The 26,384-nt window shown below is 35.7% G+C and overlaps 5 protein-coding genes across 8 annotated transcripts in view; 3 read left to right on the top strand and 2 right to left on the bottom strand.

The window, feature by feature from the left end:
- Positions 1–335: 335 nt before the first annotated feature.
- LOC141915464 (protein transport protein Sec23A-like) lies at positions 336–6,034 on the top strand. Its single transcript, XM_074807005.1, has 19 exons — positions 336–429; positions 854–1,085; positions 1,241–1,298; positions 1,387–1,473; positions 1,554–1,790; positions 1,874–1,968; positions 2,053–2,197; positions 2,287–2,445; positions 2,550–2,665; positions 2,866–2,989; positions 3,072–3,242; positions 3,320–3,426; positions 3,525–3,678; positions 3,781–3,932; positions 4,017–4,104; positions 4,181–4,267; positions 4,372–4,527; positions 4,623–4,688; positions 5,392–6,034. The coding sequence occupies exons 2-19, from the start codon at positions 865–867 to the stop codon at positions 5,479–5,481; spliced, it is 2,313 nt and encodes a 770-aa protein (XP_074663106.1). The 5' UTR covers positions 336–429; positions 854–864; the 3' UTR covers positions 5,482–6,034.
- Positions 6,035–6,545: 511 nt separating this feature from the next.
- Positions 6,546–9,897, bottom strand: LOC141915480 (uncharacterized). 4 transcript variants are annotated; one of them, XM_074807028.1, is made up of 12 exons: positions 9,790–9,880; positions 9,465–9,525; positions 8,561–8,868; positions 8,384–8,462; positions 8,240–8,293; positions 8,115–8,160; positions 7,579–7,815; positions 7,371–7,493; positions 7,260–7,295; positions 7,068–7,166; positions 6,866–6,979; positions 6,546–6,768 (listed from the first exon to the last, which is right to left on the bottom strand). In XM_074807028.1, exons 3-12 carry the CDS (start codon positions 8,655–8,657, stop codon positions 6,760–6,762), a joined length of 894 nt encoding a protein of 297 aa, XP_074663129.1. In that variant the 5' UTR covers positions 8,658–8,868; positions 9,465–9,525; positions 9,790–9,880; the 3' UTR covers positions 6,546–6,759. The 4 variants fall into 4 exon arrangements, with proteins under 4 accessions (XP_074663129.1, XP_074663130.1, XP_074663131.1 ...); XM_074807029.1 differs by lacking the exon at positions 9,465–9,525 and having other exon boundaries at positions 9,790–9,897; XM_074807030.1 differs by lacking the exon at positions 9,465–9,525 and having other exon boundaries at positions 8,561–8,726; positions 9,790–9,892.
- Positions 9,898–10,099: 202 nt separating this feature from the next.
- On the top strand, positions 10,100–13,777 carry LOC141915482 (COMM domain-containing protein 10-like). Its single transcript, XM_074807034.1, has 8 exons — positions 10,100–10,183; positions 12,214–12,304; positions 12,378–12,488; positions 12,713–12,784; positions 13,016–13,099; positions 13,201–13,311; positions 13,386–13,445; positions 13,523–13,777. Exons 1-8 carry the CDS (start codon positions 10,158–10,160, stop codon positions 13,559–13,561), a joined length of 594 nt encoding a protein of 197 aa, XP_074663135.1. The 5' UTR covers positions 10,100–10,157; the 3' UTR covers positions 13,562–13,777.
- LOC141915461 (ATP-dependent DNA helicase DDX11-like) lies at positions 13,751–19,425 on the bottom strand. Its single transcript, XM_074807002.1, has 28 exons — positions 19,296–19,425; positions 19,050–19,216; positions 18,571–18,677; positions 18,437–18,483; positions 18,280–18,344; positions 18,098–18,184; positions 17,817–18,005; positions 17,633–17,740; positions 17,407–17,494; positions 17,145–17,224; positions 16,964–17,059; positions 16,736–16,888; positions 16,527–16,653; positions 16,397–16,429; positions 16,217–16,323; positions 16,058–16,103; positions 15,872–15,967; positions 15,647–15,778; positions 15,447–15,559; positions 15,299–15,371; positions 15,110–15,213; positions 14,882–15,031; positions 14,736–14,804; positions 14,567–14,658; positions 14,397–14,481; positions 14,240–14,318; positions 13,994–14,148; positions 13,751–13,910 (listed from the first exon to the last, which is right to left on the bottom strand). Exons 1-28 carry the CDS (start codon positions 19,345–19,347, stop codon positions 13,875–13,877), a joined length of 2,736 nt encoding a protein of 911 aa, XP_074663103.1. The 5' UTR covers positions 19,348–19,425; the 3' UTR covers positions 13,751–13,874.
- A 1,033-nt stretch (positions 19,426–20,458) lies between these two features.
- Positions 20,459–26,384, top strand: part of LOC141915465 (cleavage and polyadenylation specificity factor subunit 2-like) — a 31,271-nt gene continuing 25,345 nt past the window's right edge. Inside the window, exons 1-8 of the mRNA XM_074807006.1 lie at positions 20,459–20,609; positions 21,030–21,189; positions 21,590–21,695; positions 21,819–21,948; positions 22,038–22,153; positions 22,338–22,426; positions 23,330–23,428; positions 23,605–23,727. Coding sequence (XP_074663107.1) covers positions 20,461–20,609; positions 21,030–21,189; positions 21,590–21,695; positions 21,819–21,948; positions 22,038–22,153; positions 22,338–22,426; positions 23,330–23,428; positions 23,605–23,727 — 972 coding nt within the window. The 5' untranslated portion in view covers positions 20,459–20,460. The remainder of the gene's footprint in view (positions 20,610–21,029; positions 21,190–21,589; positions 21,696–21,818; positions 21,949–22,037; positions 22,154–22,337; positions 22,427–23,329; positions 23,429–23,604; positions 23,728–26,384) is intronic.

The raw sequence follows: 26,384 nt of genomic DNA, 5'->3' as shown, positions 1-26,384 counted from the left end.
GGATTTGTGAGCTTTATAAGCAGCAGATTCGTATTTTCGAAAAGCAAAGATCAAATGGTGGCCAATCAAAATACGCTGTGCGTACTACGACATTCGCGCTTCTTCTCTGATTGGTTACTTATGATTATGAAATGGGGTTCGAATCCTGAAATTTTCGTACTATTGCGGCAAGTTATGTACCAACGATTTCAATACTTTAAACGATACTATACTAAACTTGCTAATGATACGATATTTAGAATATTTTCGATAACTTCAATATTTATTCGTCAATTAAACTATCAATTCTTTAGAATGATTGTTTTGATAATTGAGCTGTTCAGACATAAGCTGCATGCAGACGTGGCAGAAATCTGTGCGACAAGTATTGGACGTGGCAGGATTGTTTTGATAGTAGTCAACTGTTGTTGATTTCTGCTATTATTTAAGGTAAGTACAAGTTTCCTTAGTTTTAGAGTTATTTTTCCGAGTTCCTTAGTATTTAGGCTGAATACTTGTATCAACATTAACAGCAAAAAAGACGCTGTGTATTCTGAAAAGGACCTTATTTTAATGAAGAATTTCATTTCCTTGTTCGGGATGACGACGTAGCGACGTAGTCAAACGTCATACCGGTACACTGACAGTATGATACCTCACTCAACACGCGTCATTATTTAAGTTGTTAAGCGATTGATAGATTTTTAAATCATCACATCCATTAATGTACTATTGTTATCTGTTGCATTATAGAATTGGATGGATATGATTTGTTCGGAAATATATAGATGATTGAATATTTTTGTAGTTTGTTTGTGAAGGCCTTTATAGTTTGTTCAGCATCTGCCATTTTCATTTCGTCACATTTATTTAGGCAACGTAAGAATGACGACGTATCAAGAATTTATTCAACAAAATGAAGATAGGGATGGAGTTCGTTTAAGTTGGAACGTTTGGCCTTCGAGTAGATTGGAAGCTACGCGTATGGTTGTACCATTAGGATGTCTGTATACACCACTGAAAGAACGACCAGATTTACCACCTATCCAATACGACCCAGTGCTGTGTACTAAGCCATCATGCAGAGCCGTTTTGAATCCATTCAGGTAGCCTAAATCATCTAATTCTAATAGGTATACTTCTAAGTAATCAATAGCATATTGAGTATTTGCCTAATACAGACCATTTCAATACTTCTCATAATACCTCTTGTTTACTATGTGTATAACTTTGTTTTGCAAAATTCTTCATTCTCTTGTAGCCAAGTTGATTACAGATCAAAAACATGGACATGTAACATTTGCTTTAACAGAAATCCAGTAAGATTATCTTTGCCATCTTCAGAGCAATTGCTAATTCATTTAAAAGATATTATGATACTTTGCATGGATGATGTTTTATATTCAGTTCCCACCTCAATATGCTGCCATTACTGAACAGCATCAACCAGCAGAAATCATCCCTCAATTTTCAACCATCGAATATACATTAATGGTAAGCTGAATATTTTCATGTTTATCTAAACGCCCTTGTATCCTAGAAATTGTTCAAAATGATAGCATAAAATATTTTAGAGAGCAACGTGCCATCCTCCTGTTTATCTGATTGTCCTCGACACTTGTATGGATGAAGAAGATCTTCAAGCGGTGAAAGAGTCTCTGCAGATGTCTCTTAGTCTGTTGCCTCCTAATGCCCTCATCGGATTGATAACTTATGGAAAGATGATTCAGGTTCACGAACTTGGATGTGAAGGCTGCTCAAAGAGTTACGTATTCAGAGGAACAAAAGATCTAAATGCTAAGCAGATTCAGGTGAGTTTTCAGCCTGACATACGAAAAGTCTACTGCCAGTGTTTTGGTGAAAAGTTTTCAATAGTTAATCAACTGACTTTTAGGAAATGCTTGGTATTGGAAAAGGTGTCCAACCCAGAGGACCAGCGCCTGGTCAACAAGGACATCATCAACAACACGATCAGTTACCTTCAAACAGGTAACTAAATATATTGCCAAATATATCAATCACTGTTACCAGTATTCAGATTTTTCATTGAGGCTGTATTTGAATGTTTTGAAGATTTTTGCAACCTGTCCACAAATGTGACATGGCACTGACTGATTTACTAGGAGAATTGCAAGGTGATCCTTGGCCTGTTGCACAGGGGAAGAGACCTCTCAGATCAACTGGTGTTGCCTTATCTATTGCTGTTGGCTTGTTAGAGGTATGTTTAAGGATAGCTTTTACCTTATCATTGTGAACCATGTACAATGATATAACTACTGTATAATTATATTTCTCTGATTTGATCAGTGCACTTACCCAAATACTGGAGCTCGGATTATGATGTTTGTTGGTGGTCCATGCACGCAAGGACCTGGAATGGTAGTCGGCGATGAACTAAAACATCCAATCAGATCGCATCATGATATTGAAAAAGATAACTGCAAGTATATGAAGAAGGCAATGAAGGTATATTCCCTAAGTCATAGTTTTTTGAGTACAACGTCATCAGTTATGTGTTTGTTAATGATGTTATGCATATTAATTCTACATGTACCGGTATATCATTTTAGTTTTATGAAGGATTGGCAAATCGGGCAGCAAATAATGGCCATTTGGTTGATTTGTATTCTTGCGCTTTGGATCAGACTGGTTTACATGAAATGAAATATTCCTGTAATTTAACTGGGTACGTTTTAAAGATTTCTCGCCGGTTTCAAATCGTAGTTATGCAGAGTAATGATGATAATGATTTATTTTATGCATCTTATGATTCTTATGTACATACAGGTTTTATAAGTCATAATACAATTTTGATCTTGATAAAGGTTACGAGAAGGACTGTGGGGAAGTAATGTGCATCATAAATTTATTACCGCTTCTTTGCAGAGGTCACATGGTGCTTGGTGATTCCTTCAACACGTCGCTGTTCAAACAGACTTTCCAGAGAGTTTTCAAAAGAGATTCAAAAGGAGAATTTCAAATGGGATTCGGTGCAACGTTAGAAGTGAAGGTGGGTACAATTAAAGCCTCGCAGTTATTTGTGAAAAGAAAGAAATGGTTGGAATTCATACATCTTTGATAATTTGTTTCAGACTTCTCGTGAGTTAAAGGTTTGCGGCGCAATTGGACCATGTATATCGTTGAACAATAAAAATCAATGTGTAGCTGATACGGAAATAGGTGTCGGAAATACTGCTTCATGGAAGATCTGTGGAATCTATCCTAACACTACTTTGGGCGTATTCTTTGAAGTGGTGAATCAGGTAACAGAGAAACCAAGACGTTTTCAAGAGTCATATTTATTGGATTTCCTTACCTTTTCATCCTTACATTTCTCTAGCACAATGCTCCTATACCTCAAAGTGGACGAGGTTATATTCAATTCGTTACGCAGTATCAACATTCAAGTGGACAGAGAAGGGTTAGAGTAACTACACTATCTAGAAGGTTAGTTCAAATCATGTAAAGCCTTGTGGTTCTTTATTGCTGCGGACAATCATCTACAAATTATGTAGCAGTACAAAATAATGTATGTATATTTACAGCTGGGTTGATGCGTCAGTAAATATACAACATGTAGCTGCTGGTTTTGATCAGGAAGCTGCAGCAGTGTTAATGGCTAGAATGGCCATGTTTAGAGCTGAATCCGATGATGTGCAAGATGTGCTTCGATGGCTCGATAGAATGCTTATTAGATTGGTATGTATCACTGATGATAATATCTGAGATCTTATTCCGAAATTTTTGTTGAAATCCAAGAACTTCATTTTATAGATAATTAAACTATTGTGCTCTTTTCAGTGCCAAAAATTTGGGGACTATCACAAGGATGATCAAAACAGTTTTCGATTTTCTGAACAATTTTCACTTTATCCTCAATTTATGTTCCACTTACGAAGATCCCAGTTTCTTCAAGTTTTTAATAACAGCCCGGATGAAACATCGTATTACAGGTATGAAAGCTGAAATTTAAGGATCTATAGGTATTTCTACTGAAGAATCCAGCTATACCAGTATCTCCATTTTTCATTTCACAGGCATAGTTTAAATAAGGAAGATCTTGTTCAGTCACTAATTATGATTCAACCAATCCTCTATTCATATTCCTTTAATGGAGTACCAGAGGTAGGCATCAGACTTCATCTACCGGTAAATCAGGATATAGGACAATGCTTGAATTTTCAATTCCATTTCTATTCAGCCTGTGTTATTGGACAGTGACAGTATCAAGCCGGACAGAATATTGTTAATGGACACATTCTTCCAGATAGTTATATATCATGGAGAGGTAATGCATTTATGCTCATTTTATTTCATTCTTCTCTTAAGCTATGAACATTGAAGGGTTGTCTAGATTTTATTTGTAAAAACCATCTGATACTTCCGTTTCAGATAATGTCACAGTGGAGAAAAGAAGGCTACCACAATCTGCCAGAGTATGACAACTTCAAACAGCTGTTACAAGCACCTGTAGACGACGCGCAAGATATTTTAGAAACCCGATTTCCGATGCCTCGTTACATCGATACAGAAGCAGGCGGTTCCCAGGTATATAGTTAACCATTATTTACATCGCTTACCTTAATAATGATGTTTATTCTATTGCATGATGTCTAAATTCCTCCTTCGTATTTAATTTACAGGCCAGATTCTTGTTGTCTAAAGTGAATCCTTCCCAGACTCATAACAATATGTACACTTGGGGACAGGTATGTGAATCAATGGATAATCTTTTATAATTTCATACTACTTTTTCCAAGGCCTTATGACATTTTTGTTTGCATTTTATGGCTTTTCTTTATGTACACCAAACATCTTGTTTTGTTATTTTGTATGTATGGGAAGTGATAACTTGACGCATTGATGATTTAATATTAATAATTTAATATCTTACTTTTGATGATTTTCAGCCGACTGAAGTTAGTACACGTGTCATTTCACGGGTTTTTGTGTTTTCATATCATATGATAGTTAGCCTCATGGTTTTTGGCTGTAGAAAACTTGTTCATTAAAATGAAGAAATCGTTTAAGAATATATTGCGAATATATCATATTGCAAATATTTCTAATGGATTTCCTATGATATGCCAAAAGATATTGGTGTCTGACTGGAGTTGATGGTGTATTTCTTGGGATTCAGCCTTTCTACTTTTATCAAAAATCATTCTAATCTTCCATCCCTATCCACTTTTACTACATAGCATCGCATGAATCTTGATTTTAGAAAATGAAGAATATCAAATAGCTAATGGATATTATGGTTTATTCATTATATGTATGTGCATACTTAAGCTTACCGGGGTGGTTTTAGAATCAGAATAGTTTGTATGCAGTCTTTTAAAAATAATCAGTTTAACCATGATGATTCTGTGCTCATCAATTATAGAGAAATTTTGTTTAACTATTTTCTAGGAGGGTGGTGCACCTGTATTGACGGATGATGTAAGTCTTCAAGTTTTCATGGACCATTTAAAAAAGTTAGCGGTCTCCAGTTCATCCTAGAGAATCTGCCTTATATGTGTGCTATCTTCTGTGATTGTCTCATCGCCAGAAAAATTTACTCGCATACTGTTGCCCTAAAACTATTGGATATCAAAACATATATTTATTGGATAGAATTAAATTGTACATAGATATTTAAGACCATATTCAGTTTAATGTCATGAATTCTAAGAGGTACATGTATTCTTTTATTCCTGTTATGGTATGAAGTATATCGTGTGGCTTTTTAAGTTTCAAGTACTGTAACTCTTAGACTAAGTGCAATATTCAAATATATATGTTAAATGCATTTTGATCGATTGAACAATGAAAGTACATGTATGTTAATGGTATTTTTTCAAAAAACCCAATTCAGTTGTGTGTAATCCTTAGTATCCTGGAATTCTTAATGATTGTTGTTAAAACTATTTATTGCTTTGAATGCATATAAATTATATTTGAGCGCCATGATAACTATCTGAATGACTTTGCGTTAGCTTATATTTCGAGAAGTGAACTTTCAAGAGCTGGAATGTAGTTACCAATTGTATGAATAAATGTCGAGGTTATTTTACTCATTGACTCGTCAATTAGCTTTTTAGCCCACTCGGGTGAAGTTTGTGTTCTTGAAGCTTTGAAGTTGGATATAGTACAACAGACTGAATCAATTGGGAGCAGTCATTTTTGAACTAAGGCAATAATTTGAATTAGAAAATGGAATTTAATTTACATTTTGTTACAATGGTTTTAATATTTGTTGACTTGAAAGTATTCTAGTTGAGAGGAGTTTACTGAATTGCTTCTTAGCATTACAAGTGAACCAGGTTTCATAATTGTGTGTTCCATTTACCAGGATCAATCAGAATCTATCAGGATTTGTGAGTGCAAGTCATCTCTCGAGTTAAAATTAGTTCTTGTCCCAGTCAGATCTTAACTCAATTATTTAATGGAGTTCTAACAATAGTTTTTCCAATTCAGATTATACACAATTAGATTATTCATTATCAACCAAAATTAATATGTAGAAAGAAACAAGATGAGCCTTTATTCAGCCATGAAATAAGAAACTAATCCAGATATCGAGTATCAAAATTTATAATTTATTAAAACAAGATGTTGCTTTTACAAATATATTCATCTTCATTGATATCACAACCAAATGACAAAATCAGAAGGTTAATGGGAAATACTTTCGTGTGAGATTATTTCCATCCAGCTCTAGAAGTCATGAGGCTTTGTCCTAGCGCTTTCATACACTCTTCAGAAAATAAAATCGCCAATAACCTGTTGATTTAGTATTCATTGTTTCTAAAAAAGACGCATCAGTTACCTTAAGTCAGTCTAAGATGGCCTTGCATGGAAATGTAATTGTTGGCTTCCGTTTTTATCTAAAAAAAATACAAACCTTTGGTCCCATAGCTTGCAAAATCTGATCAATAATTGGTCTATCTGGTGGTGTCTTACTACGATAGACAAAGGTAACCTTACTAGTATGATCTACTATGAAATCACCACCAAGCTGTAATAGAAAGGCCATCAAACGGATGAATCAAGAGGGATTAGCCAATTATGTAAATAGAAAAAAAATGATTTTTCAAATGTGGTACCTGGAAAGTATCATCTTTGATTCCTTCATATGGTTTAAGGAGTTGTCTATCACCAGCTACCTGCTCGGCATACCAAATCAAACTTTTCAAATTGAGGGTCTGAATATGAAACAAGAAATGAACATTGTGCTTTTTGCATAAAATGAAATTAAAGAATGTACACAAATCTTTTTCTTCATGTTCATACCATACCTTGAACGTCCTCGGTAATCCAAAAACTTGGTAAATCTGGACAGACAAAATGGATAACGTATGAAACAAAGAGAAGATGATAAGAAATTCTATTTTCTCATTCCACTTTACCTCACGTGTAGGATTTGTATACATTTTAAATTGACATTTGACTTCGTTATACCACATTTCCGCCCCTTCTATAGCACCAAATGATAGAATAACAACCTGGTGACCCCGGGCCTCAATTTCATCCTGAAACAACAGAATACAAATATGAAACTACTATAATGCAAAACAGATGATACCTAAACGATAGGCTGAAAAATAGAATGTGCACCTTATTAGAATGAAGTTGTTCCACGTGGTCACGTCATGGAAGTCATGCAAAATGACGTAATAGCACTAGTAGACAGTTCTGTGAACTTATTACTTCTTTCAAGTCTAACTCCTCTTTCGATTGCACATCTGTAATGGGGATCTTTTCAGGCAAAATATCTCCAATATTCAGCTTCCTCAGACTTGAAGAGAGCAGTAAAGCTTTATCTAAACTGTTTAGAAACTCGTCATATTCAGCCTAGAAATAATTTCAGTGATAGACTTAAATATTTGAAGCCAGTACTGGGCTGGTTTCATCTATGGGAGACTCTATCAAAATTGATTCTTCCCTAGAAGTATACCCAGTTTATCATCAACTGATCCACAATCAGGTAAAAGAAACACATTTTTTTAGCTTAATGGTTATATTCTAGGCTATTTTTTAGTGGTCACTGAAAACCAAGTGACTACTGGTACACAAGAAAAGAATTTTTGAGGACATCTTTAAAGAAACTGGATGTTAGGCCTATTCTTTATCTGAAAATTATGTGAACAAACCTCAACATCATACAGATGATCAGCTGCATCTCTGATTTGAACATAACTGAAAATCAGATCAAAATTATAGATTTTCCAACTGGAGAAAATTGAGAAAGCAAATCATTTTCAGATTTCTAAATTACCTGTAATTTTGTTTGATCAGTTCATCAAATTCATCCCTTGATGTGACACCAATTCTGAAATAGTAATAAATGAATGCAACTTTGAAATTAAGAAATTACAGCAGTACCCTGGTAGTAATAAACGTAACGGTTTGTTGTGCTTACATCTTAAAGAACTTGGCATACAAATTGATCAATTGTAAAACGCTGACGAAGTTTTTAGAGCCAAATTCTTCAACAGATGCTGCAAGTGAAATAGTGTAATAAAGAAACAAAATCGAGAGCTTAAATCGACCATGCAACAAACATAGAAGTTTTAAAAGTCAATTGACAATTACTTACTCTTTGCATGGTTTTGAGCAATGGAAAGAACTTCTTCAAATTTCTCACATAGATTTGTAAAAGCATCATATAATATAGCAGTAGAGACACTCATCATTGAGCTAATTCGTAGGAAGTTCCACTTGAAGCAAGCCGATGTCAAAGAAGGGAAAGGTGTTTGAAATGGCTGTAGTGGGAGTAGTTAGTTACCTAATTGTTGGTGGTAAGCCTTTAATAATCGGATGGGCTTTTGAAAATATCCGATCGTGAAACTAGACCACAGATAGGTTACTCACTATGGTGGGAGTAACGTGGACTGCTTAGATTTTCTAGAAAAAGAAAGGGATTGCTTTTAATATCAAATCATCATGAACTTAGGCTAATGTCTATTTCAACTTGACTTGAGAGCATATCAAGTGGCCTAGCTCAGTCAGTTTTGATGGTACATACCTGATTAAAGTCTTATTATGACCAGAAAGGACTGGCAGCTGACTTAAAACATTGCTTTTTAATCCATTTTAAACTGTATTGAAAGATATCAAAAAAGTCTTCATTGAAAGGGGTTAAAAAGGGAAAATTGACTCCTTGATTTGAAAGTTTAACACTATGTTTTCATGCCTACATACCAAACTTCAGTTGGTAGGCATGGAAACATATTGTTAAACTTTCAAATCATGGAGTCTCTTTTCTCTCATGAACCCCTTTCAGTGCAGATTTTTAAGATATCCTTCAATACATTGAAGAATGGATGAAATATCAATGTTTTAGGTCGACTGCCAGTCCTTTCTGGTCCTATTAAGACTTCTATCAGGTATGTACCACCAAAACTGACTGTAGGCCACTTGATGATATACTCTCAAGTTAAGTTGAAATAGACATTACCGATTCTGATGTCTATTTCAACTATTTGGACAGTTGTCGGTACCCTATTTCCATAAATATTGGTGGTATGCCGGCAGGCTAATCAAACCAGACTCGTTACGGTCCTGAAACAAGTAGTAATTAGTAGTTAGGCTATCTCTGAAATATTAATCCTCTCTGAGCATGGCAGGGGCACCCAACATCCATTCAAACAAGTTGAAAATAGACATTGCCTATCTAATAATGGCCTATTTAGGCTATTACACTGGCCCTTTCAGATACAAGATACTACAGGAATAAGAGAGAAACAGGCCCGGAATATAGTCAGTAACCTGACTTGTGGGTTAGTTTCACAATTGGATAAAGCCCATCTGATTATAAAAGCTTACCACTGCCACCGATTAGGTAAATGAAATAAGAATGTAATGTAAAGAATACATCAAATATGGTACACAGTAAAAAGTATTAAACTGCTGAACTTTGGACAGAGAGGTGTAATATTGACCTATCTAGATAAGCCCATTTTAGGCCTTGGCTGCAGCATAATACATTGATGTGTTTTCCTTTTACACTTGTTATTTTGTAATCTGTCCACTTTATAATATTAAAATATGCTGTAGTATTTCAACAATGTAGGCCCTATTCAATAAAGTATTAATTGAATTGAATTCAGTGATATTCTCAAGGCCGTCGACCAATCGTAGTAAATACTTCCGGTTGTCAAAAGTGGTGCTGTCAAAAAATATCAATCAATAAAATGTCACTGTTCACTGCAACCTCGAGGTGATACATTTCAATAATTCAATCCAATCTATTTCATACAATTTCAGTCTTAACTTTGAGATTTGAAGCAAACGTATCACAACAATGAAGATAGAACCTAGCGACCGGCACACACGACACAGTGACAGTCTAAGTGAATACCACCGCCCAGTCAGACAGTCACGGTCACACAGATGATAGAGGCTCGTAGTTTGGCCTTGTTGGGGGTAGTCTAGTTCCTAGCCTTTGTTCTACAAACAACCGTAGTTAGAGAACCGTAACAACGACGTGCTAAGTTTGGGGGTAAACTACCGTAGTCAGATCCTCCAGTATTCCAGATATATAGTACCTCAACCTGGGATACTGGACGATCTAAGCTACAGTTCACCCCAAACTACAAGCCCCTGTGAACCCAGCGAGAGGGCTCCAATATTGCCTTCAAATCAAACTACATCTCCGGTTGATGGCCCTACCACTGCCTGGTGCCTGGTGGGTAGGGGTCACTAAGAACCTTAGCTTCAGTACACACTAGGATTGTAGAGCACTGTGGATACGACCACTTCCAGCAATGGGTGAAGTGGGATGATTGTATGAATACCAGCCATTCTGTTTGGGTTCCCCTTCTTTTTTTAGCCCACTTGGGACTTTAGTCCCAGCGGGCTATTGCGTTCACTTTTCGTCCGTCCGTCCGTCCGTCCGTCCGTTTGTCCGTCCGTCCGTCCGTAGACGGAATCCAGTTATTTTGGGAAGTTTTGTAGATGCTTCAAGGTAACGTCTTGCTATTTGGGTTACACATGTATCTACCCTAGACACATCTTCAGCCCAAAAACTGGCCCTGTCAGAATCAAGATGGCCGACTGGCAGCCATTGTTGTTCGCCAAAATCAGCACTTTTTACACATTTTTGAACTTTTTGAGGGAAATTTTGAAGACGCTTTGATCAATTACCTTGATCTTTCGGATATATGTGAATCCCCCCAGGGCCCATCAACATAACAAAAATTGGGTCGGTCGGACTCAAGATGGCCGTCCTATGACCTTTTTAGTGCCCAAAAATGTTAATTTTGGCCCGAATTCTGAGTCCTGTAGCTTCCTACTGGTTTGCCATTTCTCATTACAATTTGTGATGGGTGTTCTTTGGAAAGGGATATTTTATACCTGAGACAGGTATTTTTCATCAGCCAATTATGACGCAATTGGCGGCCATCTTGGTGTCACCAGTACTCATTCGTAAGTGGGAAAAAGTTTTTCCACATTATATTGATACCTAAGCATATTTCGCTACCACAATCAATTAGAAAGTTGTAGCTCATAACGTGTTCTATGATTGTGGTGAGTTTCAAGGTACCGTAATTGGAATTCGTATATGGGGGGCGTTGAATAATACAATATCTTAGCATTTCTTTATTATATTCGTACCTATGAATATTTTGTAACCACAATCAATTGGAAAGTTGTAGCTCATGACATCATCTATGATTGTTGCGAGTTTTAAGAACATAAGTTTTTCTATATGGTCACCAGGGGGCGTTGAATAGTAGAATAACTTAGTATTTCCTTATTATATTGGTACCTAGGCATATTTTGTTACCATGATCAATTGCAAAGTTGTAGCTCATGACATGTTCTATGATTGTGGTGAGTTTCGAGGTCATTGGTTTTGAATATGGTCACCAGGGGGCGTTGAATAGTAGAATGACTTAGTATTTCCATATTAAATTGGTAACGAGGCATATTTTGTTATCACAATCAATTACAAAATCGTAGCTGCTGACATGTTCTATGATTGTGGTGAGTTTTAAGGTCATTGGTTTTTGTAAATGGTCACCAGGGGGCTTTGAATATTGAAATTGTTAGATTGTTGAGCATTTGAAACCACTTCCCAAGTGGGCATGGTGTCCCTGGACCCCTAGTTTTTGGAAAAAATGGCTAACTGGACTAGGGGAATGCTGGTGTAGTTCTTGATCTTCACTTGGACTCAAGGCCCCTTTGTTCTCGTAGATATCAGATCTATTGCTCAATTTTAATCATCATGATTTATCACTTTTACAGCATTAAGAAAGCCGTCTCTTTGATAAATGGTTTACACGATGGGAAATTTCCATTGCTTCTCACAAGGATATTGCAGAAATTACATGAGAGGGTAAATGTTGAAATCACTAATTATCTGTCTGTTATAAATGAATGGCATCATGTGTACCTGGATTTTGTTTTAGGAAGAACGTTCCTTCAGTGAAGAAGAGGAAGAGAAATTAGAGTCTGCTTTGGGTTTAACAAGTCAAGAACTCGAACTGGTTCTGACCACACTAGAATTCTTTCTTCAACAGGTAGGCCTGACTTATGAAAACTGCTAAACCCACTAGATGCATGTCGGTACGAAAACTCGGTACGCTAAACTTGATAAACTCAAAATGATCTTTGTGGTTCAAATCCAGGGGTTGTTGTCTAAATGCACACTAGTGACACCTGGTGGATTGCCACAATCAAACGTAGTCCTCATTTCAATCTCAGTTCTTCATTCTAAATTTGATTGGTGTGGATGTATTTTTAGGCTGCTTATCATACGGCAAAGCCAGCAGTTTTAACTCAGCAGCTTCAACAAATTGAATTGGATGAATCAAAGGTACATTTTCACTTTCATCACCTCTTAATTTGTAACTATTGGCAAAACTGTTTGATTTTGCACGAGATCCAGCAATCAACAAATTTCCCTGACTTATAGCTTTTTATAAAATTCCCCGATAATTCCCTGACTTTTCTAAAGAAGTATCCCTGACTTTTCCCCGATTCCAACTTGCCTTTTGACACTTATTTTTGGAAGTGAAAATTGATTTATGATTGTAAATATTTCAAGGTGAATGTCATAGTTGAGGCTTGGATGAACAGTGCCAGAAATGTTGTTGATCAACTACGACAACGTTCAATTTCTAAGAAACAGGTGTATATACTTTATATCAATTAATGGTACTCAAAATGAAATTCATACTATAGTGTAAACTTGGTTTTAAAATTTTAAGGTTTTATAATTTTGTGTTATAGTTAGATGGAGTGAAATGGCGATCACACATTCAAATGTCTCAAGCCAGCAGAGGAAAAACGAAACTGCCAGTCGCTTTATTTGAATTGCTAATTAAAGATGAAGAAAAACAGGTATGAACTTGAATATACATCTGGAGTTGGTGGATTTGGATTATAATCATTGAAGATGTTCTTGCACATTTCAGGACAAAGAACATATACGTATGGAGTTTACTCATTCAGAACTCTACGCATTTTATACACAGGTACAAGTATTTTCTACATTTAACTGCAAACATCTCATTGTAAAGATCGCATTATTATCACAATATTTCTGTTTCAGTTGGAACAAATTCAGAGTGAAATTGATCATCTGAGTTAACCGCTGTATTGTGAGATCAGAGGCAAACTGTTCTATGTAGAACAAATCCTACTTCGAGGCTCAATGCCGTAAAATGATGCAAGCAGATGACTATCAGCCATTGCGACGAATACTCAAATTGAAATTGAAATAATCCATAAATTCAACTTGACAAAATCAATTGTGTTTACTGTATGTAGAATGTGTATTATATTATCCAAAAAAAAATAAAATATTTATATAGTACCAATGAAATCACATTCATCTTTTAACTGGGAGCTTTAACTATGTGAATAACTAGTATGAGGTATTGTAGCCACATCTGATGATCCTTTCAAGAAATGGGATCTCTCTTCTTTGTGGCGAAAAACTAAAAAAACAAAACAAATGAATGTCAATTGAGGCATTTCAAATGAGTTTACACTCGAGATAGACTTGTTTATGAGAGATTACCTTAGAAATTATGGAAAACATTGGACCAAATCTATCAATTTTCTTCAAATACTGCGAAATCCATCCAGGTAGTTTAGCTACAATGCTTGGTTTTAGATATCTTTGATCTAATAACACAATGGTTGCATAATCATCCTTGTGCCTTATTGCCCTGCCTAAAATGAAGATGGAGGACTATGGTGTTTATATAGACTTTAAAGAGAGATGATGTATTCATGTACTAGCTAAAATAAACTGTAATTTTACCAATAGATTGATTCACAGCTTTCATACATAGATTCTCGTAGTGCTGCTGACCTGGAAGTTTACCATCTGGTCCTTTAGGCTGAAAAAGTTAATACATGAAATCATAATGAACCTGTAACTGGACAGGAAAATTGAAGTAAGTAGATCTAATATTTACCAGTGATGAATTGAGGTAATCCATTTTCTCTTTAAGCTCTGGTGAATACATGTTTGGGTAAGGTAGACCAACCATTACAATACACCTGATACATAAAAAAACATTTCATTCGACAGTAACAAACATACATAGGATACATTATATTCATAAAGGCCCACCAGATTTGCTACCTTCCAAGATTATCTGAGAAATTAATGCCTTCGCTCATCTTTCCACCCACTACGGAGAACAACATCGCACCACTCTGACGGTTGGATGGTTTCTATAATGAAGAATCAAACAAAATGTTCCTCTTGTTGAGGGCTTCTGCGGAAAACTAAAATGGAAATAGTAGCTTACTTTGATCGAGTTTGAATATTCCAACAAAACTCCTTCAACTTGATTTGTCCGCTTGGGTTCCCGAAATATCTGAAATTGTTTTGACAATATATGAGAATAAAAATGGTCCTATGAAGATCGCTTTAGCCAGACACGAAGTCACTAACCCGTTTCTTTTCCGACATTCGACTCAGCATCCCATTTTTCTCTAAATGAGCATAAACTTTCTTCTCGTAGTCATAAGATGGATAGAACACAACAACACCACCAGGAATGATATTACACAGGTTACACAGCACACGCCCAAGTTCATCCAGCTACAAAATCATCGTTTCTATGATGACGTTCAAAATCTAGATCTGATAATTTCCATGGGAATGAATAAAACAACGTACCATAGCCAGAGTATCTCGAGATTGATAAGTGAAATCCAGATCCACACCAGACGGTCCTTTAGCTAATGACAGTGGTAGCAAATTACACTCTGGTATGACATGACCTGAATGATGAATACTGGTAACAGATTATGCAAGTTTGTAAGTACAGGTCTCTGTTTCCATAATGAAAACGTAGTGAGAAATTACCACATGAATACTCTATGATTCTATCCAATGATGCTCCGCCAGCTATGAATAGCCGGTCCTTAAATTCAGATACCTAGAAAGAACCGGTAATTGAATCATCTAAGGCGTGAGGGCAGCATTTGAACAAAATACGATCCTATATACGTACAGGCTGCATAGTTCCACCAGCCACAATAACAGACTTTGCTTCAGATAAAACATCACGAAAATGGTCAGCAGGATTCAACAACAGAAACTTCAGACTACTGTGACTCAACAAGTCTGTGGAAGAAAAGATGGAAATGTGTGATGATATCAATCATTGAAACACTGAGACTCAGACAAGGTTTTAGAAATGATAAAACTGACCTTCCTTTTTAATAACAATGCGCGCATCTGAATAAACTGACGTTAATGATGAAATAAAGGTCAGAATATGCATAAGAGGTGAAGACATTGTTCCAGCCTCATTAGCTTCACTACTTCCAGAGGTTTCTTTATCTGAAGAACAAGCAAGCAATGTCACAGATCCGAGTATTTAGCGTACTTATCTAGAGGTGAGCTAAGTTCAGTTAAATTTACTATAAATATTACCCATGAGATGACTGAAAGGAGGGGCATTTTCCTTTTTGTTGAAATTGGTCAAAAAAGAACTTAAAGCAGACTTATTGACCTTTGGTTTTTCTGCAACTGCAGGATAAAAATAGAAAGTGCTAATTAATGTATCCCATCAACTGGTAGGCTTTATGAAATAAGGGTAAAATGTTTTATTACACTCACTCTTCACTTCAGTTGATGGATTATACTTTTCAACAAAGCCGTGCAACTGAAAAGTAGAATTAAATATGGGAAACCTAATGTGTTTTCATATTGGACTTTGTATAAATGAATGTACTGAGTCACGTATCCTCCTGAAGTGAATACGAACTGATAGTTTACCTTTCGACTGATTTGACTGACTTCACAATATTTCACTATCTTGAAAATGTTCAGATTCCAGATTTCAGCAGAAAATACGAAGTCAGCAACAGTTTGTATCTTAGTGTCTACAAATCATTTGTGAATAGTAATTGTTTTATATCAATAGAAGTCATATCATGAATATCTACCAACTTTTACCTGTTGATTGCTTAGTCTTACTATTTTTTACATCTGGAAAAAGAATAATATACCATACATGTGTTTATTCATCATGGAAGTTTATCTTCTGCATAAAACATTGAGAATTTTAATTATAGAGTTTTCTCACCCTTTAAAACTTTGATAAAGTTTGACAAGATAAATAATAGCTGTTTGATGTAAAGAACATTGGTAGCTTTCAGTCGTGATAAATACTTCTCCAAATACTGTGACAGTTGAGAATGAGCACGAGACAACTGAAAGTATAGTAAAAGCACAAGTTACAAGCTGATGTAGTAGTAGTAACTAGAAGATTTGGAATTATGACCACAAGCTTACCTGAGCACCTGTGACTTCTACACTGTAAACGCTATTGATGGTTTCAACTAAGTTATGAGCTTCATCAATTATAACAATGTTATCTTTGAGTTTGATACCACAAGCTTCCCTGGTCGATTTGTGTAGCAGTATATTATATGGCAAGGCTACAACCTGTAAGCAAATGTCTGTGAAATAAGGACTGAAAACGAACTAGATTTATTGATCGCATTCATTTTGACAACTCACCTCAGCTGCAGGTATGCCATATCTGGTACTGTAGTAAGGACAAGCCTTTAATTGTTTTCCTGTTTTAACCAACTGCTCAATGTCTTGAACTTCAATCTATCATACACAAATAAAACAACATTCAAAATGGTATGAGATAATATGCAAAGTTATTACAGCAAGTTAAAAGAATCTAACACACCAATGCGTTGTCTCTCAGATCGTAGATGTTTTCCTGCTTGTAGTATGGACACTTTCCAACATTTTTTTTCTTCTTTGCACCTTTTCGAAAGAAAACAAAACAATTTGTCCCCTTAGCAAGCGGTTTGAAATGCTCGACAACATGACAAGAAATATGCGATTTTCTTAGGCACAATTTTCAGAATTTGAGGGGGCCAAGGGCTAAAATTCAAAATTTGAGGGTTTTGTGATTGGAATCATACGCTACATTAATTGATACTTACTGGACTTGTTTTTCTGTAGCTCCTGACATTTTTCATTGATGAGGCTTATTGACTTCAACTGTTTAACAATTGGATTAATGCATAGATTCTGAAAATAAAGATATAAACTTTAAGTGGTCAACATGCTCAGTCTAGTTGATAAGCCGACAGCATATAAACAGATATTTGAAAACAATTAGGCCTATTCTTAGAATTCTATATACCGATACAATGCAGGTACTGGTACCTGTCTTGAGCCAAGAGTAATAACTTGAGTTGTTTCTCCATATGGACTCTTCTGTATTTCTCTGACAAACTGTGCCAACTGTGAATGAGTTCTACTGCAGAAATATATCTGAAAAGTTTTATTCAAATATAAATCGTTACGCGCTTGGAATATCAAGGTTTTTCTGTAACCAAGAGACACCCACCTTTGTGACATGAACTCCTTCCTCCAACTCTTCATTGTCATTTTCATGACCATAATCCCTACTAGAGAGATCATCATCGTCACTCGCATAATCGGCAACAATAATATCATCGTCATCATCAGTTTTATCGGTCATTTCAATATCTGCATTTTTGAAAAGGACGTTAAAGTCTTTATCAAGTTCGTCATGCTGAAAGAAATTAATATCAATAGTCAGTGAATACAGAAAGTGTTGGCGAATCAAATTGAAAGGTGAAAAAATTTGCATAAATACATTTCTACCTTTCTCTTTGCTTGTTTCGTAGGTCTGCTTCTTTTACGAACAGCGTCCAAACGAGCTTCTCTCTTCAGCCTTTCATCAATTTCCTCCTAAATAATGGAAAATGCATGTATTCAAATAAAACACATGTAATGAAATCTCTTCGGAAATATAAGCTACAATAGGGGTTATAGGCCTACAAAACCTTCAATTTCTGTGCTTTTTCCTCTCTCGCTTTCTTCGCCACATTTTCTGAGATCCAATCAAAACCTTAAAAAAACAAACATCTTGCTGCAAGATGCTGAAACTGACATAACTTCATTCTAATAACATTTAACAGTTCAGAACCAGTCAAGTCATACCGGAAGAAGAATTAGCTGCACAATTTTCATTTCCATCACTTTGATTTCTGCAAAATTAAAAACATCCAAGTATATTGTGCATTTCTAGAAGTCGCAAACTACTGGGGATAAATGATGACTTCCACTAAACCCACCGATATTCTCGCGATAGGCCAACCAAATCTTCCAATTCTTGCTTCTGTTTATCTTCAAAATCCCGCAACCACTTTAATGCTCCACATATGAGACTCAATGACTTCCCCTTAAATCAAACAGTGACACCTTTAATTACTTCCAAATGTTTTGAAGTAATTACCAGTAACTAACTTTAGAAAAATTACATGTTGACACGTTAACATCTCATTTTTCTAAAGTCAGTTACCTGCCTGTGGTTTAGTCTCACAATCGTACATAAGCCCATGTGATTATAAAAGCTTACCACCAACAATTAGGTAAATGATTTTTTTTAACCTCATACTCACCTGACCTTATAATAAAAAAACTCCTCATTCAACTACAACAGGTTCGAATTGATGAACTTTGGGATGTTACTGTACTACAAATGCTTTCGTAATTCAAACAAGTGCCCTCCGATGCATCATCAGTGAGCACTGCTGACCCAAACCACACTTACTGTACCGGTTGGACTTTCGAAGATTCCGATTTTACCCTCGTCGAGTGTCCTGTAAAGCGCTTTCATGAAACCGATTTGTATATCATATGGAACAAATGGAAAAGGGAACTCTTCTGGGATATTTGCTGCTTCCTTGACTTGATTGTCCTTTTTTGGAGCAGCATCAGCTAAAAATTAATGGAATACTTTCCGAAAAAGCTTATTTTCAGATATTATCATTGAAATGTTGTCACAGATTAAATTTACTTGGAATAGATATATTCTTAAACAGTTCATCATCTTCATCGTCAAATTCCATAGCTGGTAGGTAAGTATGAGCTTTTCGTCGACTCAGATACGTTCCATAAATAAACAAATTTTGACAGCTAGAAGTATGGAATTCAGATTTTCGCTCTAGCGCTCCACTCATTTACTGAACTTTATCGGGATTCGAACCCAATTTGCAAAACTGCTTAGTACGCGGACACGGAAAACGATAAAAACGACCGAGTCCGGTGACCGGCATTTATGAGATACACGTAAGTTGTTACAGTGGGCGTCACACAATTTTGTTTTATTACAAGTTCGCCGCTTAAATCATTTAAAATTTCATCTTTTGTCTCATACTGCATTCGCCCAGTAATTATCTCACAATCTGTCGATTCTGATTATGTTTCTCGTTTTTAATCCTAATGTGAGTACATAATTTGTAGACTACCTCTAACCCCAGTTTCACGGTGCCATCATCATCATCTGATCTGATCTGATTGATCATCCACCCATCCGTCCGATCCGCCGGCATCTGTTCTGCACTCGCTCCTCGCTCGGGCCGCTGTGTTGTGTTCTGCTGGCCAATCCACCATGTCCCCTTGTACAGTTGAACCTCGTTGTAACGAACCTCAGGGGACCAGAAAATCTGTTTGTAATATTTAAACCGATATTTCACTATATCATATCCAGTATGAAAGTAGGCTAGTCACTAATTCTAGTTGATATTATCCTATTTGGGATGAAATTCTGGCACTTGCTGGACAATGGGCTACTGTTCCTGGCCTGGGGCGTTGATAATGTATCTGCTTTATTAGTGGTTATTCTCTGCAAAAGATCGGAAAGATGTTGCTTTTTGTACATTGAGTGCTGCTCTAGTTAAGCAGTCTTGATTGAACCTACGATCCTAACAAAAACTGTAGTAATTGTTATGGTGTTAGGATATTATTTTTTATTCTAATGTCAAAATTCTCTTGCAGTGAATGATATAATACATCATGACGTCCATTGTAAAATTACACGCTTTTTCTGGAGTAATGGGCGAAAGTCCACCCTGTTACCTCTTACAAGATCCTAACAAAAACTGTAGTAATTGTTATGGTGTTAGGATATTATTTTTTATTCTAATGTCAAAATTCTCTTGCAGTGAATGATATAATACATCATGACGTCCATTGTAAAATTACACGCTTTTTCTGGAGTAATGGGCGAAAGTCCACCCTGTTACCTCTTACAAGTCGATGAATTCAGATTTCTTTTGGACTGTGGATGGGATGAAGACCAAGGTCTTGAGTATACAAAAGAATTAAAAAAGTAAGTTGTACCATTTTACTTATTTGTATTCAATATATCTGTAGAAGTGAATATTCCTTATAAAGTCTCAGTGGGCTATTGTGTTCACTTTTTGTCCGTCCGTAGAAAGAACCCATTTATTTTGAAAAGTTTTGACGATGCTTCAATGGATTGTCATGGTTGGATACTGTGTATCTACCCTCGACACACCTGCAGCTAAAAAGATTAGATATTGAAAATTCTACTAATCTTTTTTCACGTTTATTGCACACATATTGCTCATGATATTCTCTGGTAAGTTTCTAGGACATTGATTGCTGTATTTGTTCACCAGGTGCCATTGAACATTGAAATTTCCAAATTGTCAAGCATTTCACCAAGCGTACATGATTTCCCTGGAACTCTACTTTTTATGTTTTATTTTATTTGATATCATTTCAGACATCTTCATCAAATTGATGCTGTCCTCTTATCACACCCAGATTACCTTCATTTAGGGGCCCTTCCACATCTTGTTGGCAAAGCTGGATTATCTTGTCCAATTTATGCCACAGTTCCTGTTTACAAAATGGGCCAAATGTTCATGTATGATTTATATCAGGTGAGCTTAGAATTTTACCTTGATTTTTCACACCATAGTTTATTATTGTGAATCTAGGGCTTTATATTTTATGCACCCAGTCTATGGAATTGTCTTCCCCAGTCATTAAGGGAATGTCCATCACTTCATTGTTTTAAATACGAACTTAAAACCTATATTTTTAGATTAGCTTATTTTTGAACTATCCTTGCTGGTTGTGCGGTTTATTTTAGAATGTCTTTAATTCTCTCATGTGATGTAATGTGGAGATTATATTTATAGTTCTATGCTATGTAAGCAAATTAATTATTATTAGAGTGGACATCAATTGATCCGAGATATGAAAACAGCAAGGGGGGAAATAGCAAGTTATATGGGAATGAAAATTTAACATTATCATGTCATTTTGGTAATGTTTCAGTCTCGTCATAATACAGAAGACTTTGATGTCTTTACACTTGATGATGTTGATGCAGCATTCGATAAGATTATTCAGTTGAAATATTCACAGACTGTCACATTGAGGGGTAAGTATTGATTGATTACATATAAAATCTATTCATGTACCGCCTACTCTATTTTGTAGGTTTGTTATGTTTGTTTTAGAATGCCATTATGTCTTTTTAATCAGTTTATCATTATGATTACAGGAAAAGGTCAAGGATTACAGATTACGCCGATATCTGCTGGACACATGATTGGGGGTACCATCTGGAAAATCGTCAAAGATGGAGAGGAAGAAATAATTTATGCAGTTGATTATAATCACAAGAAAGAGAGGTCAGTCAACTGCCATGGATTCCACAAATTCTATAATGAGATTCATCAATAAATAATTTGAGCTTTGAACTTTATGCTTATTATATCAGGCATTTGAATGGATGTGATCTCGAATCTATATCAAGGCCTTCATTATTGATAACAGATGCATTGAATATTACATATCAACAAGCCCGTCGACGTAATCGTGATGAACAGCTAATGAGTAGGTCTCCTTTTCTTGTTTACTTTTACTCCTATTTGAATAAGTGAGGTTCATTAGCGTCTAGAATGTCTCCGGTCACTTCTTACGTCATTGTTCATTTCGCTATGTCTGGTGATTAGGATTGTAAATCCTTCGAGAAATGTCCTTGACTTTTCAGTACAAGTTTAAATTTTTTCTTTCATAGCAAACATACTTCAGACTATGCGGCGAGGTGGTAACGCACTTGTTACTGTAGATACAGCTGGCAGGGTTTTAGAATTGGCTCAATTATTGGTAAGTCCCAATTATATCAGCCACAGTTATAATATCCAATCACAATTACGACCAATTAGTTATCACTCTTATATAAACTCATTCTTTGTTGACTGACCTCAAATAACGACATATTTCATCTTAACGAGAGAAATCCCACAATAGATTCAGCCGAAACGAGAAACTTGAATAGAAGAGTATAGGGGCCTATATATTTGCGCAACGTTTCGGTTAAAGACTGTTAGCCATCATCAGGTGTGAGATTTTTTCTCGTTATCATCTTACACGGATATTGTGTATCTTCTCGTCTCATATTTCATCTTATAGCATTGATATTTAATTAAGTAATAAGAGGACTGATCTCACATTGGATTTGGGATTACCCAGTTATTTGTTCTCCCCACCGAGGGGAAATAAATTATGAATTATATATAAAAATTTTGTCTAATGCTACATAAGCATATTTTGAAAATATATTCTATTGCAAAGTTATTGCTAATTGTTCTACGCGTTCATTGAGTTTCAAGCTCATTGGTTTCTGCACATGCTCACCAGGTGGCATTGAATAGTGGAATGACATGATATTTCCGCGTGTAAATGTTTATAGGTACCCGCATATAGGTGCATGTTGTAGCTAATGACAAATTCTCTGTCTGTTTTGAGGTCATTGTGTTATGTTTATGTATATGTTCACCAGGGGTTGAAGAGTGGCAAAAAACATGGTATTTCCAATACAATGTATATGGAACCTATGCATATTCTTAGTCACATTCAAATGTGAAATTGTACATAGCTCATGACAAGTTCTATGATCGTGGTTAGTTTCAAGGGTCATCGACTACTGTTATCGATCACCAGGGCGCATTTTTAATATTGAAATTGTCAATTATAAAATGTTTATTATTTTCATGCTTATTCTTTCAGGATCAATTATGGAGAAATGCTGATTCAGGTCTTATGGCTTATTCATTAGCATTACTGAACAACGTTAGCTATAATGTTGTAGAATTTGCTAAATCACAGGTACATTTATCTCCCTTTCTGAATTAAATCGGCAAAAACGGTTTCTCAATTTGCTGCAGTAGGTTTTGACAATTAATGCTACTAGAAAAAATCAGAAATAAATGGGAATTAACTAGATTCTTTAGAATTAAGTGTTACTGATGATTTTATAATGAATGAATTTATTAACTCTGCAGGTTGAATGGATGAGTGACAAAATTATGCGAGCATTTGAAGATAAGCGTAACAATCCATTTCAATTTCGTCACGTACAGCTCTGTCACAGTTTAGGAGAATTGAGCCGAGTGCCTGAACCAAAGGTATGAAGCGTTTCTTCAACTCAAACACGATATAACAAGCTACAAAACAAATTTCCAATGTGTTCATTGTTTCGTTTTGAGAAAATATTCTTTGCTACTGGATAATAGGAAAAATATGCGGCTATTCTGGATGTATTTTTATAAACAATTTAATAGTGAACCTAGCATCAGCATTTTGAAACTAAAAAAATTGAGTTGTGCTACTTAGAAGCTCCTTCCATTCATCTGGTGCCGTATGAATCTAGAGAGCTTCATAAGAATAGTTGAAATCGATACTTTTCCTATTCATTACATTCTGGCAAAAATGTGAAAAGTAGTATCAATATGATTAACTCCATTACCAGTACACCAGGGACATTATTTCACAAAAGCCTGAGAAGGTGTTTCTACATTAGTTTGTTTCCAGGCGCATGTCTCAAAAGGTGTTTCTATTAGTTGAGAAATTAGCTGGAAACGCGTTATGTTACAATTTGCTGGAAGGTGTCTTGTATAAATTCATCACAATTCGTCACGTATTGCTGCCTGAAATTGCTGAAATAAGATGAGAATTCTAAGATGAGACGTAGAAACATTTTCAATCTAATTTACTAATCAATTCATTCAGTACTACTGGTTCATGAAAATTCAATCGATGGTCTAGGTTATTTTCAATTAGCATTATTTATAAAGATTAACTGTCTTAGACTTTAGGAAACTTTTTTTATGATTCATCCCTGGGATTACGGATGGATAGAAATGTTAAAATCGACTGAAATTTTACGTAAGAATTCATGAAATCATTCATACATAATCCCAATGCTAAGCTCCTTCGGCAGTTGTTCTTCCTGGATTATCATCTAAGAAGTGTTTCATATGGATTGCTAGATTTTATGCTGAAAGCAGGAAGCATTTGTATTGCGTGATTGATTCACTTGCAGTCTGAATGCCATTCTTTATGTGCAAGTGTGCCATTTCTGTCAGATTGTGTGTGAGGAATATTGCAGGAAATTGCCACTGCTTGCGGAAATGAACTTACTGATCAGAACTTCTGCTTCTAAGATTATGCATTGATGTTTTAGAAAGTTTAAATCTGGTTTTGCTGATTGGTGAGCTAATCTGCAGTCCGCATTGATATAAGTAGTCGGTCGATGCTGCTTTGATATTCCGCGTTTAACTGTGTTTCGTTTTGGTTACTTGTTAACTGTCACTCTTAAGTCTTAAAGTTGATTCTTCTTTCTACATTTAAATTCAGTCAGCGGAAATGTTGATTCTTTGATTAAATGACATACACCCTTACTTTTCATGGCGGTGATTGTGGATGTTTATGTCGTCAAACATAATCCCACAACTTGAATTCGATACCTTTTCGAATCATGACTAGATTGTGTCACTCTGAAAGGTACTCGTGGTTGATAACTGTTATAATTTCTCAATCTTCCCTAAGAATGATAATAAAGCATTGAATATCTCAAGCTATTTGGTTATTCCACTGAAAGTTGTATTGTTTTTTTATTCAGCGGTATCACCTGCTCCTTGACTGTAACTGATTGTTTTCTTAAGCACTGGCATTGTCATTACCATCAGATAGAGTTTGTTTTTTTTCTAAATGAGAAAGCGTTGCAGATGTTTTCTTACGAGCTTAAAGCTGTTGCATTCACAATTTCTTATTTTCGTCATCAATATTCGCTGATATTCAGTAGACATTCAGGTTTACAGTAGATACAGTAGATCGCCTTTTCGATTTCGACTCGAAAGCTATAATTTGAAGAGAAAATCCATTCTTAAAGATGTTCATTATTCGTAAGGTATCAGCCAATTTCGACGGCTGCGGTATACAAGAAAATTACGGTGCTAGGATTTCACAATGTGTAGCTATAGGTTCCTGTTCCCTTGAATGAAGATTGACAATTGTCTGATTAGTTTTTCCACACCGATGTGTGAAAAACATAAGATTTTGATTATCCAGGCTATACGCATCATGAATAGAGTGACGCCGCGATCTGTCTCCATCAGACGCATCACTCTGAGGTATCGTCAGATTTTCAGCGCAATTTCATTGACTGACTATTCAATATGTATCGTTTCTACCTGAGGGCAAGTTTCGAAATCGTTCGCAGAATTCAATATCATGAACGGGACGAGGGAAATGTTTCGTTTGTCATTATTCCGTTCTTTATACCCCGATTATGTATGACATTTTTAGATAGAACACTGAGATAGAAGATTCATTGATGTAATTGATTAACATACAGAAATCTGATTTTGATTCACAAACTGGATATATCGCTTAGCTTATTTGTGCCGCAGTAATGAGCTCAGTAATCGTGGAGAACTATTTTTGGCCGTTTGCCTTTTCTTAAGTGCATAAGTACGCTCTTATCTTTTATAGAAGTTGATCTGTAATGCAATGGGCACGGTTTAAGAGAAAGAAAATTCCATTAACATCAAAATCAATCACTAGAGGAAATGGTTTTCTTATCTCAGTGACAACGACACCGAGGCATTGTTTGATAAAATAATTCTAAAAGAGTTTGTCATTCGTCGTGACGTTTTTGTTGTCAAAATCAGTTAATCTGAGCTGTTTTTTTAAATGGTAGCGAAGGCAAGAAATGAAAGTTAAGCAGGTGGTTATTTCTAATGCCAACATCAGGCCCTTTTCACTCTCTACTGTCAATATC

The sequence above is a fragment of the Tubulanus polymorphus genome, chromosome 1 (assembly GCF_964204645.1).
Source record: "Tubulanus polymorphus chromosome 1, tnTubPoly1.2, whole genome shotgun sequence".
NCBI lineage: Eukaryota > Metazoa > Nemertea > Palaeonemertea > Tubulaniformes > Tubulanidae > Tubulanus > Tubulanus polymorphus.
This window is presented reverse-complemented; position numbering and strand designations above follow the sequence as displayed.